This window comes from Seriola aureovittata, chromosome 6 (assembly GCF_021018895.1).
Source record: "Seriola aureovittata isolate HTS-2021-v1 ecotype China chromosome 6, ASM2101889v1, whole genome shotgun sequence".
NCBI lineage: Eukaryota > Metazoa > Chordata > Actinopteri > Carangiformes > Carangidae > Seriola > Seriola aureovittata.
Genome location: NC_079369.1, coordinates 12,785,832 through 12,800,955, shown reverse-complemented (window position 1 = coordinate 12,800,955; position 15,124 = coordinate 12,785,832). Strand labels below are relative to the sequence as shown.

At 43.7% G+C, this 15,124-nt stretch overlaps 1 protein-coding gene across 1 annotated transcript; it reads left to right on the top strand.

The window, feature by feature from the left end:
* Nucleotides 1-1,271: 1,271 nt before the first annotated feature.
* Nucleotides 1,272-13,490, top strand: enc3 (ectodermal-neural cortex 3). The gene is made up of 4 exons (XM_056379342.1): nt 1,272-1,576; nt 2,938-3,972; nt 4,070-4,843; nt 11,931-13,490. Exons 2-3 carry the CDS (start codon nt 2,950-2,952, stop codon nt 4,814-4,816), a joined length of 1,770 nt encoding a protein of 589 aa, XP_056235317.1. The 5' UTR covers nt 1,272-1,576; nt 2,938-2,949; the 3' UTR covers nt 4,817-4,843; nt 11,931-13,490.
* The last annotated feature ends 1,634 nt before the right edge of the window (nt 13,491-15,124 follow it).

Here is a 15,124-nt window from a genome sequence, read left to right as displayed (position 1 = left end):
TTGTCCTGATAACCTGCCTGGAACTGAGGGACATTCTTCATAAATTTCTTTGAACCTCACGAGTGCGTAAATCCATCAGAAAATGTCAGGAACTCAGTTGGAGAAGTGACCTCATGGTCCTCAGAAGGACTTTAACCTGCCATCATATGACCACTAAGACTGCTGGATATGTGAAGCTGGCAGTCTGAGCAAGGGCAACACTGTGCCTGGTGCTGGTAGAGAGCAAGGATGCTGATCACTATTCCTGATGATTATAATCAGTACTAGTATCTGGGTAAACTTTGTATCATATGACCATGTTCTCTGTTTTTGCTTGGACATGTGTCAGAGAATTAATATTCAATTTTTCTTTATTTTGTGAACTGAATGATTTTATCAACCCAGGGGAAGTTTACATTCTACAGTAAGAAACTTATTCATGATAAGTATGTTATAAGCTAAGGGTCCATTATTTTTGAATTCAGTATGTTTGAATTGAACAACTCTTGGGCCAACAAAATGATAAATGAACTGAGGCATCAGGCCTCAGGCCTCATTTCTCTCTCAAGTATTCCCGACAGTGTGGAGATTGCTTTGAAACAGCATTTAAAAATTCATCTCTGGCAATAAAATTTACAGTATGCATTACTGAACTGTCGGCTGTGTTGGAGGAACTCATAAACTCAGTATTTCTGAAATGCAGAGGAAACTATTAAGGATTCACTTAGTGTCTTTCTTATAGGCACTTAAACATGGCTTGTCTACTGTAAATGTAGTGCTTGAACCCAAGGCTGGGTTGTGGCGGTGTTATGTATCCTGAATCTGAGGAAGTATGTGTAGTAAATGTAAAAGTGTGTGTGTGTATGTGTGTGTATATATATATATATATATATATATATGCACACATATATATATATGCACACACACACACACACACACACACACACACACACACACACATACACACACACACACACACAAACACATATACTACACATACTTTCATGCTTTTCTGCCTTGCATTGCCTTGCTGTTGAAAGGTGCTGTACAAACAATCTTGCATTGCTTTGATACTGGTGACAAACTAGAGATTTGATTCTCCACGCAGACTCAAGTGAAAGTGAGGAACAAAGCAGGCAGATGAAACATATAGTGGCAGGTGCTTTTTATTTTTTTATGGCATAGATATCTAACAATGATAGCCTCTTGGATAAAGAACAGGGCAGCCCTTTTTCTGAGGTGTTTGTGCTCATTGGACAATAGCAGCAGGAATAGGAGGAGCCTGAACGAACACTAGTGCTGTCCCTGCTCTTTCTCCTCGCTCGGCTCTTTGCTCTGCTGAAGGCTGCGTGGCTCTCGAAATAAACCGACGTATAACTTTTTATATTGTTTTTTTTGTTTGTTTAGTTTTTCACGTTTAAATTCAAAAGCTTGCGACGAATACAAATGGCTCAACCGGTTCCCAGCAGTGTAGGGCGTGATACAGGATACTCGGAAAGCGGAATCGTTTAAACTGAGCCACAACTTCAAACAAATCAACGGCGGAACAAGTTGTAACCGAGATAAAGGAATCCGGCTTAGCCCTGCTCCTATCAAGGTAAGCATTAAAACTCCTAATCCTCCTCAAGTGTCGATATCCGAGATACGTGCCCGTTTGACTTTTCTCCAACTTCCGAAATGAGGGTTTAGTTACAGCCTGTAACACTGGATCCTTTTGATGTCTGGTGGTTGTAGCAGCCTGGATGTTTGCAGGCTGCTGCTGCTGTTGCTGCTACTGCTGCTGCTGCTGCTGCTGCTGCTGCTGCTGTTGCTGCTGCTGCTGCTGCTGCTGCTGCTGCTGCTGCTAACTTGGGAGGAAAGTTTAGCGCATGCTGAAGTGCTGACCGGAGTTTCACATTTACTGCACAAAACGAATTGGATTTCACGCTGAGTCCCTCCACGGAAGTCCACCGTTTCCCTTTCAGTGGGGCTGAATAGCCGACTTAAATTTATCTGCTTTGGAACAATGGAGGCTTTTATGCGGAAGATATTTATATATTTGGTCGTTTTCAAGTTGTGTACAGTCTTTATTAACCCACTGTAGCATGCCATGATTGCCTCATACTAGTCATATTCATAACAAACTTGAATGTGTTGTTATTGCATAATTATATCTACTAGAATTTGAGTGCAGAATGCAATAGAGGTTAATCATTTTAAATTCAGCATAAATATTTCCACCCCAGAATATCCTCCTGCTTAAAGCAGCAGCTGCAAGCTAGTCTAAACCCACTGCAGATGATCAAAAGAAAGATTGGGTTCTTATCTGTTGTACAGTTGTTACATAATTTTATCCTCAAGGAGCTGGTCTGAGGTGTGAGATCGTATGTGGGCTTGAAAGCTTTGCCTTTGGCACCATCTTGTATGTGAACCAGCAGAGAAACAGAACAGGCTGGCAGGAATCTTTTGGCTCTTGCTGTGGCTGTAGGTGACTCACAGCCCTGACATGTTTATAGGGGTGGAAAGATGTGATATACAGCAACACACCCAGGTGTTGCTTCTTTACTTAACATTGAGGTTGTATTAGGAGCATGTTAAGGTAGCTCATTTGTTACAGGTTTGAGAGCTGAGTCTTGACATTGATGTTTCATGGTGTAAATTTTTATGGCACGCAGTGTACACACACTGGTTTCTATTGGACTGCTTCTTATCTGATCCCCTTTCATCTCTCGAAAGTCTGAAGTTCATTTCCGATGTAACTTGGTAAACTGATATGAGGCCATAAGCCTGTTGTTCAGCTGTTGTCATAATGATGTTTGTTTGATTATAAAATGGGAGGGTTTATGGTAGCGCTCACATCAATAGGAGCATTCATTCATAAAACTCTTCCTTCTGTTCAACTATCAAATTAAGCAAATGCAAAGGAGTGTCTCTTTGTACTTGTGCTCATATTTTTCCTCTGTATTTCCTCCTTTCCAGGTTCAAGTCAAGATGTCTGTCAGTAACCACGAAAACAGAAAGTCTCGCTCTAGTTCTGGCTCCATGAATATCCAACTCTTCCACAAGACGTCCCACGCCGACAGCCTGTTGACTCAACTCAACCTGCTGCGCAAGCGAAAAGTCTTCACGGATGTTATCCTGAAGGCCGGAAACCGATCCTTCCCCTGTCACCGAGCTGTCCTGGCCTCCTGTAGCCGATACTTCGAGGCCATGTTCGGTGGCGGGCTCAGGGAGAGTCGTGACGCTGAAGTCAACTTCCATGACTCTCTCCACCCGGAGGTTCTGGAGCTCTTGCTTGATTACGCCTACTCGGCCCGAATCATAATCAACGAGGAAAACGCAGAGTCTCTCCTAGAAGCCGGAGACATGCTTCAGTTCCACGACATCAGGGACGCAGCGGCAGAGTTTCTAGAGAAGAACCTCCACCAGTCGAACTGTCTGGGGATGATGCTGCTGTCAGACGCCCATCAGTGTCAGAGACTGTACGAGCTGTCGTGGAGGATGTGCCTGGCAAACTTTGCTACTCTCTTCAAGACAGAAGACTTCCTCAGCCTGCCCAGAGATAAAGTCAAGGAGCTAATTCTCAGTGAGGAGCTGGAGGTGGAGGATGAGAGCCTTGTGTACGAGGCTGTTATCGACTGGGTTAAGGCAGACATGGAGCAGAGGCACAGTGAGCTGCCTGAGCTGCTGCGCTGTGTCCGCCTGGCGCTGCTCCCCGAAACATATCTACTGAAGAACGTCGCCTCAGAAGAGCTGGTGATGTGCCATAAGGAAGGCAGGGAAATTGTTGAAGATGCCGTACGGTGTAAGATGAGGATACTCCAGAACGACGGTATTGTAACAGGCTTCTGTGCGCGGCCGAGAAAGGTCAGCCAGGCCCTGCTGCTGCTGGGAGGACAGACTTTCATGTGTGATAAAGTCTACGTGATCGACAACAAGACCAAGGAGATCACCCCCAAAACAGACATCCCCAGCCCCAGGAAAGAATGCAGTGCTTGTGCTATTGGTTGCAAGGTATGTATGAGATGTATATACATACTTCAATATTTGCATTTTTCATTTAACGTTGTGTAGTTGTACTCAAAATATGATTTCTCTGCCTGTCTCTCAGGTTTACGTTACCGGAGGTCGCGGTTCTGAGAACGGAGCCTCCAAAGATGTCTGGGTCTACGACACGTTACATGATGAGTGGTCCAAAGCAGCCCCCATGTTGGTAGCCAGATTTGGACATGGTTCTGCGGAGCTCGACCACATGCTGTATGTTGTGGGAGGACACACTTCTCTTGCGGGATCCTTCCCCGCCTCTCCATCTGTGTCTCTCAAACAGGTGGAACAGTACGACCCTCAGACCAATAAATGGACGCTGGTGGCTCCGCTCAGAGAAGGGGTGAGCAACGCTGCTGTTGTTGGTGCCAAAAACAAACTCTTTGCCTTTGGGGGCACCAGTGTCAACAGAGACAAGTATCCCAAGGTGCAGTGCTTTGACCCTTGCCAGAACCGGTGGTCTGTACCAGCCGCCTGTCCACAGCTGTGGCGATACACGGCTGCAGCTGTAGTCGGCAACCATGTCGTAGTGATCGGCGGCGATACTGAATTCTCAGCCAGCTCTGCTTACCGGTTCAACAGCGAGACATACCAGTGGTCCAAGTTTGGTGACGTGACAGCCAAACGGATCAGCTGCCACGCAGTGGCGTCAGGAAACAGACTATATGTGGTCGGGGGATACTTTGGAGCTCAGAGGTGTAAGACACTAGACTGTTACGATCCATCATCCGACTCTTGGGACAGCGTGACCAGCGTGCCCTACTCACTCATTCCCACCGCCTTCGTCAGCACATGGAAGTACCTCTCAGCATAGAGGGACGAACTGTCTGAGGTTTCTACGGTGAGTAATTGTAGTTTCCTTAAACTGTCACAAACAAACAAGATGTGAATTATATGTGCTATTCATAGTGTCCCTATTGTCACATAATAAATGGGAACTGACTTTATAGTAACAAGAATATCTTTAATCAGTTCTGACCGCTCTGTCACTTGTTTAACAAACCCACGTGAATGTCAGTTTGAACCAGACGAGGCCAGTTTAAAACCCCTCGCTGTTGTCAGGGTTGCCAGTGGTTACAGTTACACATTATCTAGCTGCTGTGATGGCTGGCTGTTGGATAAACACGGTGGACTCCTGGTTTAGAGAGCAGGAGGAATGTCAGTGGTGTTGGTAATTACAGAGAGAGAGCTACAACATGAGACCTGTGTCAGCGACAGGAGCGAGGTGGAGAGGCAGGGATCAGGTCTGTGCTTGTAGTGGCAGTGCTCTGCAGGGCTAGCCTACTGTGCACTAACTGACTGCCTATTATGAGTCAGTACCTTAGAATGAGTCAGTACCTTAGAGCAGTTATAAGTGTAAAAGGTGATATGACACATGGCATTCAAAAATATAGAGGGCATGGAGCCAGAGGAGCACAAGGAGGTTTTGGTGAGCTTGATGAGTCTGATGATTATGTCCTTACACGTATCCTCAACATTTTTCTACAAGTGCTTATTTTGTTTTAACTAAAATAATACAATTTTATTCATATATAACTTTACGGGTTAGTGCTTTACAGGATGAAAACCAAACAAAAATCTACTTAAGCATCATATGTGGTGACAGAATACAGGGCGATATGTTCTGCTCAGAGTAAAAAGTTCAGATGGGGAGTAAGGGGGTGGAAGGAAGAAGGATCCATCTCAATGGTATGAAAATATGATTGACTGAAATGTAACACACCATATCAGTGAAGAATTGCTTATCCTAATCTGCCTGAAGGAACGACAGGTGGCAGTTTTCACAGCTTCATGCGAGATAAGAGATGATACATTTTTCCCGAGGTGTTTTGAGTTTTGCGCACAGGGTGAGGCAGGAGGGACGGAGGGGCTAGGAGATGAAACAAGACTAGAGAAAACACATATTATTTATGATATTTTGAAGGTTTTAGGGTTGTTTTTACATGTGCCCGGTGGTGGTAGAGCTAGATTTAAATTTTATGACGCAAGGCCTGTCCCGTGATCTTCTTTTAGTGCTGATGCAATCAATTGAAAACAGTTCATTGCTACACCAGATTTGCATTTTAAAAAGCTCAGACTCTGCTGCATCTTTTATTGATGATTTTGTGGTTTTATCTTTACTAAAGCTATGCATTTTTAAAGTAAAAATACGGCAGGGTTTTATTAGGTAGACTACATTCTCATGGCTTCACAAAGCACATACTTTATCTGTCCTGATGTAATCATTTTGTGCTATATGTTCACTGGTTTAATGCAGCCTGTTTGATGACATGTCTGTCATCAAGTATAACAAACATTCACACTTAAAGCAATAGTTTACCTATGCAATGCGTACACTACACTTTCTTGCTGAAAGTCACATGTAAAGATGTCAAAAATTCATGATCATGCCCCCCCCCATGTCCCCTTACCAGCAGAGTTTTTCAGTTGTTACCCAGAAAAAAACCCTTTTAGTGTGACAAATTAAGTCAGTTTCCGTGACTAAAGTTTAGATAAATCAGTCTGTTCTGTTCTGCAAAGAACAGCAGCTTTTTCCTGTCAGAGTGACTCCAAACAAAACTTCTACGCTGCCAAGAAGTTTGAAAGTAAAGCTAAGTGGAAGCAAGTGAAAAGCAGAGGGCTTATGTGTGACTTGTGTCTACAGTAAACAGCTGGGTATGATGGAGCTGGGGGCTTAGCATTATGAGGTTGCTGGTACGGACCACTGTCTCCATGGTACTCAAGGTTTTTCCGGCCTGATGGAGACAGACAGCCTGGCTATAAAAGATCAAGGCACCGCATCCTTATGAATTCAGTTAGGCAGTTACGGTAGTAACCATCACGCTGCCGACTGCCTTTATGTTTAATTACAGCAGACATGGAAAAAGCTCAGATTTCCAGCGTGTTGAGCGGGCGTCCTACCCTGACGCTGCTTGACTTTCTCTCACCCGAGACGGGGGAGGGGTTTCAGAGGAGGAGTGAAGTGGCAGAAATTTAAGGAACAACAAAGTGACACAGAGCAGGATGCATTCACACACACACACACACACACACACACACACACACACACACACTCTCACAGATATATACACAAACAGAGGAGGAGGATGAAGCGGAGAGCGGGTAAGACCAGGAGAAGCAAAGCTATATTTTGCGCCGTTTGGCAGCCGAGACTAACGCCTGACTAAAAATACTTGTCAACTTTCAGCTGGGATCAGAGAGGAAAATAATTGTGTGTGTGTGTGTGTGTGTGTGTGTGTGTGTGTGTGTGTGTGTGTGTGTGTGTGTGTGTGTGTGTGTGTGTGTGTGTGTGTGTGTGTGTGTGTGTGTGTGTCTTTCATGTTTATGATGGGGCTGAAAACCACCAGTCAGCTGTTCAAGTATTCACTAGTAGTATTGTAAGTTTTTACGCAGTTGTGAAACCACTCGTTTTCTGCTCATACTACTCACCCTCTCTCTCTCTCTCTCACACACACACACACACACACAGACACACACACACACACACACACACACACAGGGAGTTGCATTGCTGGCATTGCCTGTCCTTTAAAAAGCCAGCCATCCTTACTCTAATTTGGGAGGAATGAAGGTGTGGCCTGCATTCCCATTAGTAAAGATTTGTTAATGTTGCCTTGTGGCTGAGGCCTTTCAGTTGTCCTGGCAGTTAGCGTGGCCTGTATGGGATTACCATTCTCCCTGCTCATTTTGTCACCACCTACTGTACTTTGGAGCCTTGTGCATTTCTACCAGATGTGACTAACTGCAGACTCCAAGGCCAAACCAGAACCCACTGTTGATGGGAAAGTATTTGTAAATGTTAAAGTATTATGGTCTGTATTTGTTATGGTCTAGACGGCTCTCAAATAAACTAAAAACATCAAGATCTAAACAGATTTCACTTTAATATTTTGACTTTGTGCTGTGTAATCTTTACAGTTGATTTGAAATGGGTTTTTTTTGGTCTATGTTTTGGAGGTCATACATCAAATAGCATCAGGGTGTAATCTGGTCCGTTGTTGGTACTAGACTAGGCGGACAGGATGTAACCGGAGATCCCTGCACAAAGTTCAGAACAGTCTCTCTCTCCTTTTAAACCACCGAACTATAACAGCCCCAGAAATGACTGTTATCTACACTTGAGCCTTTGTTTTCTCTGACCCCCCCCCCCCTCTCCTTCTCTATCCCTCCCTTCTCATCAGCCCGCTCCGCTCCAAATCACAGACATAAGCAGCATTCTCCGTTTTTAACGGCTTCAACTGAAGCACTTATGAGGTGGGCACGGCTTTGTGCGATAGGGTACACCTGGAGAGGTCAGGGGGCCACAGAGGGAGTCGTCGGCGGGCTCTCTGCATCCCCAGACAGCTGCTGTAAAATGGAAAGGTCACAGTGGGATCAGGGAGGAGGAGAGCAGAGGCCCCAGTCACTCAATACTAATGTTTTATTAATGCCTCGCTGTGAGGGCCACCAGGAACACAAGCTGAATGAGGCTTTTATTGCGGCATCTGTGTACAACAACGATCCCACCTCCGTTCACTCAGACACACACATACACAGTTAAAGTTAGCACGTGCACACACACACTTTGTCTCCCGTCCCTTGAGTAATCAATCTGCCACATTACAGCCCTTGGCAAGGCTGCTTAAATTTGCATAAACCTAATGGAGTTTTTATTGGTCTTTTCTCCACGCTGCGAGTAACAAAAAGCGAAAGGGAAAAAGATGCTTAAAATGGCTGAATAATCACCCAGACTAATTTGATTACACCCTCAAAAAGAGACGAGCTGTCATACAGTTACAGGGTCCTCTTCAGAAAGCCAGCTGGGATGGGACAGAGTGTGTCTGCCTGGTAATTAATCTGAATTACGTAATATTTGCGCCTCTCAAGTAGTGCTGAAGTGGTGCACATTCAGTCACAGAGACGCTCTTTGTTCCCGTCTTAAACTGGAGTTTCTACAAGGATTCATCAAGATGTGGCTCATTATACTTTGCAGCTGTACCAATATGCTTGTGGCTCATCCAGGAGTCCTTTATTTGTCCCTCAAAACAATGCAAACTCATGTAAATGAAGTGACTGTGATTCATACCATGGTCAATACAGTGGAATTCTAGATGGTCATTAGTAAACATGGCACAGGCCTTGTTGGACACAAGGGACAGATAAAGAAAGAGGACTCAGCTTTTGGTTTGGTGTATTGTGGGTAATTGGGCCTATAGAAGGCACAGATGGAGTCCAAGGTGCAATAAAACAAAAAAAACAAAATAAAAAAAACTGCAGATGAATGTCATGATGCAGGTGTCGTCCACTAAATGTGACCTAGTCCCATGATGTGTGTATGTGTGTGTGTGTGTGTTCCTTCAACTAGAAAGTGTGACATTTTAAAATCATGAAAAAGCTTGAGATTTGGTCATTATTTTCTTTTTGTCAAACTCAATCTGGCATTATTCCCGTGTGGAGCAGACAGACTGAGTCAGGTTAAACCTCTGAGTGCCAGATCCAATCACTTCATATAGTCCCGGCCCATCTGTTTGGTCAGCTGAAGGACACATGGACTCCCTCCATCCCGCTCAGCAGCACACTGCGGTTACCGCAGTGGACCAGACCGAAGACACACACACACACGGGGCATCTGGGTACTTTCTGGGCTACAGTTATTAACGTGTTGGCATCCCACACTTATTCACTCAAGAAATCTTCCTCCCTGTTGGCAGGAGGAGGTCATATCTGTGAAGGTCGATTTGGCTATTTCGGTACAGTGAGCAAGTAAAAACAGAAAGTTTGAACACAAGTCAGGATGAATTTTTCCATATAAAAGACGGTAGTTTTACATATGCATCAAAGTTGAACAGCGTGGCTGGTACAGCTCAGTGTTGTATATAATTGAACTTGACATGACAGGTAATAAAAAAGGGACTCTGAGACTCATTTCTGAGGACAGCAGGACCCTTGTTGCAGCTGAGGGAGCTGAAGTTTGGCAGTGTGAGACAGATTCTTTTATGGATGTACTGATGATGACAGACATATAACCTTTGTGGAATACATTTCGACACCGTAGTCTAAGTTTTTCATTCCCCTCTAGGCTGTTTAGTTGTGTAACACACGAGAGACCTTTTTGATCTGTACTTTTAATACACTTTGCTGACCTGAGTTCATATTGCGCCAGTGGCTCGACAACATGAATGTGTGTGAAAGCTCACTCCCACTGAACTCGAGAGATAGACGACTAAAAATAAAGCTGCAACTCGTATGAAACAGCGATGTTGTCGTAGTTGGAGCAGACCAGAGCAGTAAAGTATTTAAGATTCAGAGGCATGCTCTGCATCATCTGCACTTCAGAGAGATTAGACTAGCAGCAGCAGCAGCAGCAGCAGTAGCAAAACTCAGCCTGTGACCCGTGCACATGAACTCACAGAGAGAGCAGCAATGGAAACTTCCATCAGGCCTGCAGTTGAATGTGATAAATGTCGCTACTTTTGCTTTACTCAGGCTTTAGGCAGAAACGGCGAGCAGAGTTAGAAGTTTCTGATATGGGCTGTGGGTCGAACGTCAGTAGTTTTTCAGTAAAGATCAAACCAAATGAGATAGCCATGTTAATAACTTGGCTTTATATTAATTATATTGTTAGAGGCGCTTGTAGGTGGATTTTTATTTTTGTTTCCAGTGTTAATGCTAAGCTAACTGACTGCGAAAAGGTTGTGTTTCCCAAAATGTCAAACTATTGCTTTCTAAAAATGTTGTAGAAAAATTGCTCATGTTTCTCAAAGTAAGGTGTCATTGTTTTGGTTTTGGTACCAAAATTCTGCCCTAGTTGCTTTCTGCAAAGAGGCTATTCAACATGCGGAACTGAGCAGTTTTTGTTTTTGTTTTTTTTTTTTTTTTGCATTTTTGGTTTTGTAGACAGATCTATTTTAGGATTTGGGTTTAATACGAAATACTGCCGTTTGCAAAGCATGAACCTGACACAGTATTTCTTCAAGAGGGTTTAATGTGCAATCAGATAGTTTTCCTACTGCTGCTTAATCTGAAGTTTGTTTGAAACCTCTTTGTGCCTCTCTGTTGTTATTCCAGTAGCACAGTGCTCTTGCTGACTGTTATGCTCCAGGCAATGTATTCACAACAGTAACAGATGTGTATGGATCAGTTGAGGCTTCTGTAGTATCAGCCGGCTTTGTTGGCCATGGAAATGAGAACTCATTAGGTTATCCAAACAAACCCCCAGCAGAGCCTGCCTGTAACTGTCAACTCTCTACCTCCCAGCACAGAGAGCACAAACACATTCTTCATCTGCTCTGGCAGAGCTGAGTTATCATCAAAAATATGCAAATTAGATGTAAACATCATATTCACCCCCTTCCCCAAATATCCAGTGGAGCATTCCTTTATAACAGCAGGGGAGGAAAATTAGACGCTCCAAGTATCCGAGGTTGCAGAGTGAGCCGGAGATGAGAGATTCAAAAGAATTCATCTCAGTGTTTGTTGTACGAATGGTGCTTAACACATGCAGGAATTTGAAAATTGAACCATAAGAAAGACTCATACAGTGTGACTTATATCTGGATAAAGCAGATGAGCAGATGGTTTTGAATATGTGATTTATCTGAGTCCAGAGAAGCTTATTTTCACAGAGCTGGGTCCTCTTCACTGCCACCCTCAGATATTTATTACCTAGCGACATAAATGGCTTGAGCAGCTTAATCCCACATGCCAGGAGGACTTTGGTTAAATAACGCTCTGTCCTGAAGCATTATTAACGCTATGTGGGTAAGCCTGATAAAATGGCATGGTGATAAGCTGATGTGTAGCTCGGAGGACCCAAGTCTCTGCATTCCTCTCCGCTCCCCGAGAATGTCCAGGCCGCCCCTCTGGTCATGTGGTCGGTCCTCATACAACAGCAGCTCCTCTGAGTTCAGAGGACCTAAACATTAATCTCCCTCTGTCTCTTTCCCCAGATCAGCCATGGTGTCTGGTATTCAGTCTCCCTTCACTGGCTGCAGAGAGGAGGAGGAGGAGGAGGAGGAAGGGTTTGTGTATTCCTGCTGTGGCTCCATCCTAGCCTGATTCACATTATCTTCATCTGCAAAGGAGTGGAGGCCTGATTCCTGGAAACAGCCCAGAGACTGAAAGTCTGCGGCCTCTTTGCACCTGATCTGTTTACTCGTCGTTCTTGTGTAACTTTCCCATGTCGCCACTAGCCTGAGCTGGACTCGTTGCCATGTATACTGCAGGGACCTCACAGTCGTCTCTATATAACATGCAAGCCACAGCCAGGAAGCAGACCGATAGCATAGATGTGTGCTCTGGGCAAATGCCTCAGATTTTCTCTTTCCACCTCCTGGGTCAAATAAGCTACTGTGACTGTGTCGGCCCTGCACTGCTCAACTGACTCACTCCATCATCAAATGTGTATTATCTCGCCAGTAGATTACCAGTTTAACAGACTCTGAAAGGACTTATTAGTGTCTCTCACTGACATGTTGTTTTACAGCGAACTTAAAAAGAAAGTCGGCTGTGCTTTGTTGTGGTTCCTCTCCCCTCCTGACACTGGGCGTTTACTCAGGTGTAATTTATTTGGATTGCTGATAGACTGAATTAGACCTTTGCTCTGCCAGGCGTATGGGGAACTAGAGAAGACATTTGGGGAAGTGTATGATTTTGTGCACAGAAACAATCTTCCTGTCTGTATTTTTAGACGTTGGACTTGGGCTTCCCTCAATTTTGGTGAGCTAAATTTGAATCTTCCTCCTCAACTTAAAATACAAGCTCGCAAGAGAGAATGTGGCCCGTTACGGCTGAAGAAGATACTTTTCTCGTTTTTTCAAACTATGATTTTGTCATTTTGTTGTTTTGTGTCTCAGGGTTTTGTATAGTTTTTGCCTGTATTTGTTCAAGGAAGGGAAACCTTTTTGTTTCATGTTTTCTGTTCTGAATACTTTTTTTTTTTTTTTTGTGAATGTACAAGTTTTGTGATAAATAATTTTACAGAACTGTCTCCTTTAGAAAACATTCTTACATTGTGAAAATGTATGACTACACTTAATAGCAGGGGTCATATTTAAACACAATAACACAAATATTGCCAAAATACAAATAGCTAATCTTAGTGTTATTTTGGACTTAAATAATGGAAGCTATGTGTTTCCAAAGTAGTTAACTTTGTAGCTATAATATCTGAGTATCTTAAATGGAAGTCTTTTGCGTGTGTATAGATTGTATACTTGCTTTGTAATTCATTTGTAGAAGCCTTTGATTTGCACAATTTGTACAAAGAAATCTCTTAATGGTCTTAATTTTTGTATCTTTATCTTAACCCAGCTTGGGTAGTGTGAATAATCAAAGCCTTTTTGTAGCACATAATTCTGTTATTTCTCTCTCAACAATCATTTCATTTGTGTACCGTTTTCCAATAAGTCAAATATACTGGTATGTGAAGCTGTTACTGACACACCATCTGTTACTTCATGTTCTACAGCTCAGAACTTGTCAATAAATGTCATCTTGTTGGGAACATATTTCGTCGTTTGTCCTCTGTTTTCCAGGGACTGACGACTGGAATTGGGCAGCTGTATCATTAAAACAGCCTGGTCAGCCATATAATCACACAGGTGCTCTTAACGTGCCTGGAATAGTTTCCGAACGCAGGTTAGGAGCGGTTTTGGTATTTACCGGGAACACCCGTCTCCTTCCTCCTGTCTGTCAATGCCGTCTCGCTCTTATAATACCCCCTTGTCATAGCGATATCACACATTCTGGTGATGTGGTATGTGAAGTGCAAGCTTCTGCTGCGGCTCTGGCACTCGCCAAGTCAAGATGTGCGCACACATTAAAACCCTCAAACCCTGAAGAATGTGCTAAGTCTGCTCAGCCAGTGTCAGTCAGGTGATGCCTCTCCGTACCTCTCACTCTGCAGAGGCCAGGTCTACGTGAGAAGACGCTGAAGTCCAGACTGGGCGTTGGGTGGGAAGATGTCTGGTTGGCACACGTTTACAGGGAGGAGAACCGGAGAGGAATGTACCCACACTCAGAGTAAGGGAGGTGGCTCTGAAAGTGCTGCCTGCAGGCTCCAAGTTTAAAGATGCTTGTGACGTCTCAGCCACTGAGCCAGTATATTGCTGTGGTGTTTAAACAATCCACCTCCACTTTGAAACCAGACATCACTTGCTGTTTCTTTTGATTTCATTACCTTGTGGTATACTTTAACTTTCAAATTCTTGCTCTGTTCATTTCAAAGCAAACTGCTGTCAGAGCGTCTGTCCCTCAGAGGATGTGGCTACAGATTATCCAAACACGAACGGTTCTTTGAATTCTGTTTGACAACAGCAGATGATCAGTAGGGTAAAACTAACTTGTCTCATGACCAAGATCATGTTCCTTATTAGTGGGCAAACTATCCCAGATTTGGTGACTTCATTTAACGCTCTCGAAAAAACTAGTGGACCTTGAGTTAAATTTTGCAAAATGGACTCCACAGTGCTCCTATCCATGGCAGTGTAATACTATTAATATGGTTGAAAAAGTATGTGTGTGTCAGACAGCGAGAACGAGGGCGTGAGGAAAACAGAGGGCTGTTGAGTCACGAGGGAAACGGCCTACTGAATGTTTTGCAAGTTGTGCTCTAAATGATTTGAATATCAAATTAACATTTCCTCAGATATGTTGATCGCTGTAACATCATGTCCTAAATATTTAAAGAAAGAGTGCAATGTTCTAGATGTCTCCAAGTTTAATTAACAGAAAATTCGCCCCATATACACCAACTGATTTCCCTGCAAATTACAGAATTTGTGTAACAAATTATATAAAAGCTTTAGGCGATGCCCTAAAACAAACACTTGAGTGACATAATGCAACAGCATTGTTCAGTCTTTTCAAAGCCAACCGAAAAAACTTCAAAGCACGCTGTTAATTGGATGTAAACGGCTCCAAAAACTGCCCCTCTGCAGCCATCATATGCCTGTAACAGGCTATGTCCAGTCAAGCATGTGGACATGTTTGTGCAAGTATAAGTACAGAGATTCATCAAAGGTTAATTTATGGATTTTTTAATACAATGCAGACTTGCATAAAAAGATGAAACAGCCCTCTCTGAAAAGGAGACCTGGCACTGGACAGCGGGATGAGCAGGCCGGTCAATGGCTCCTATTGT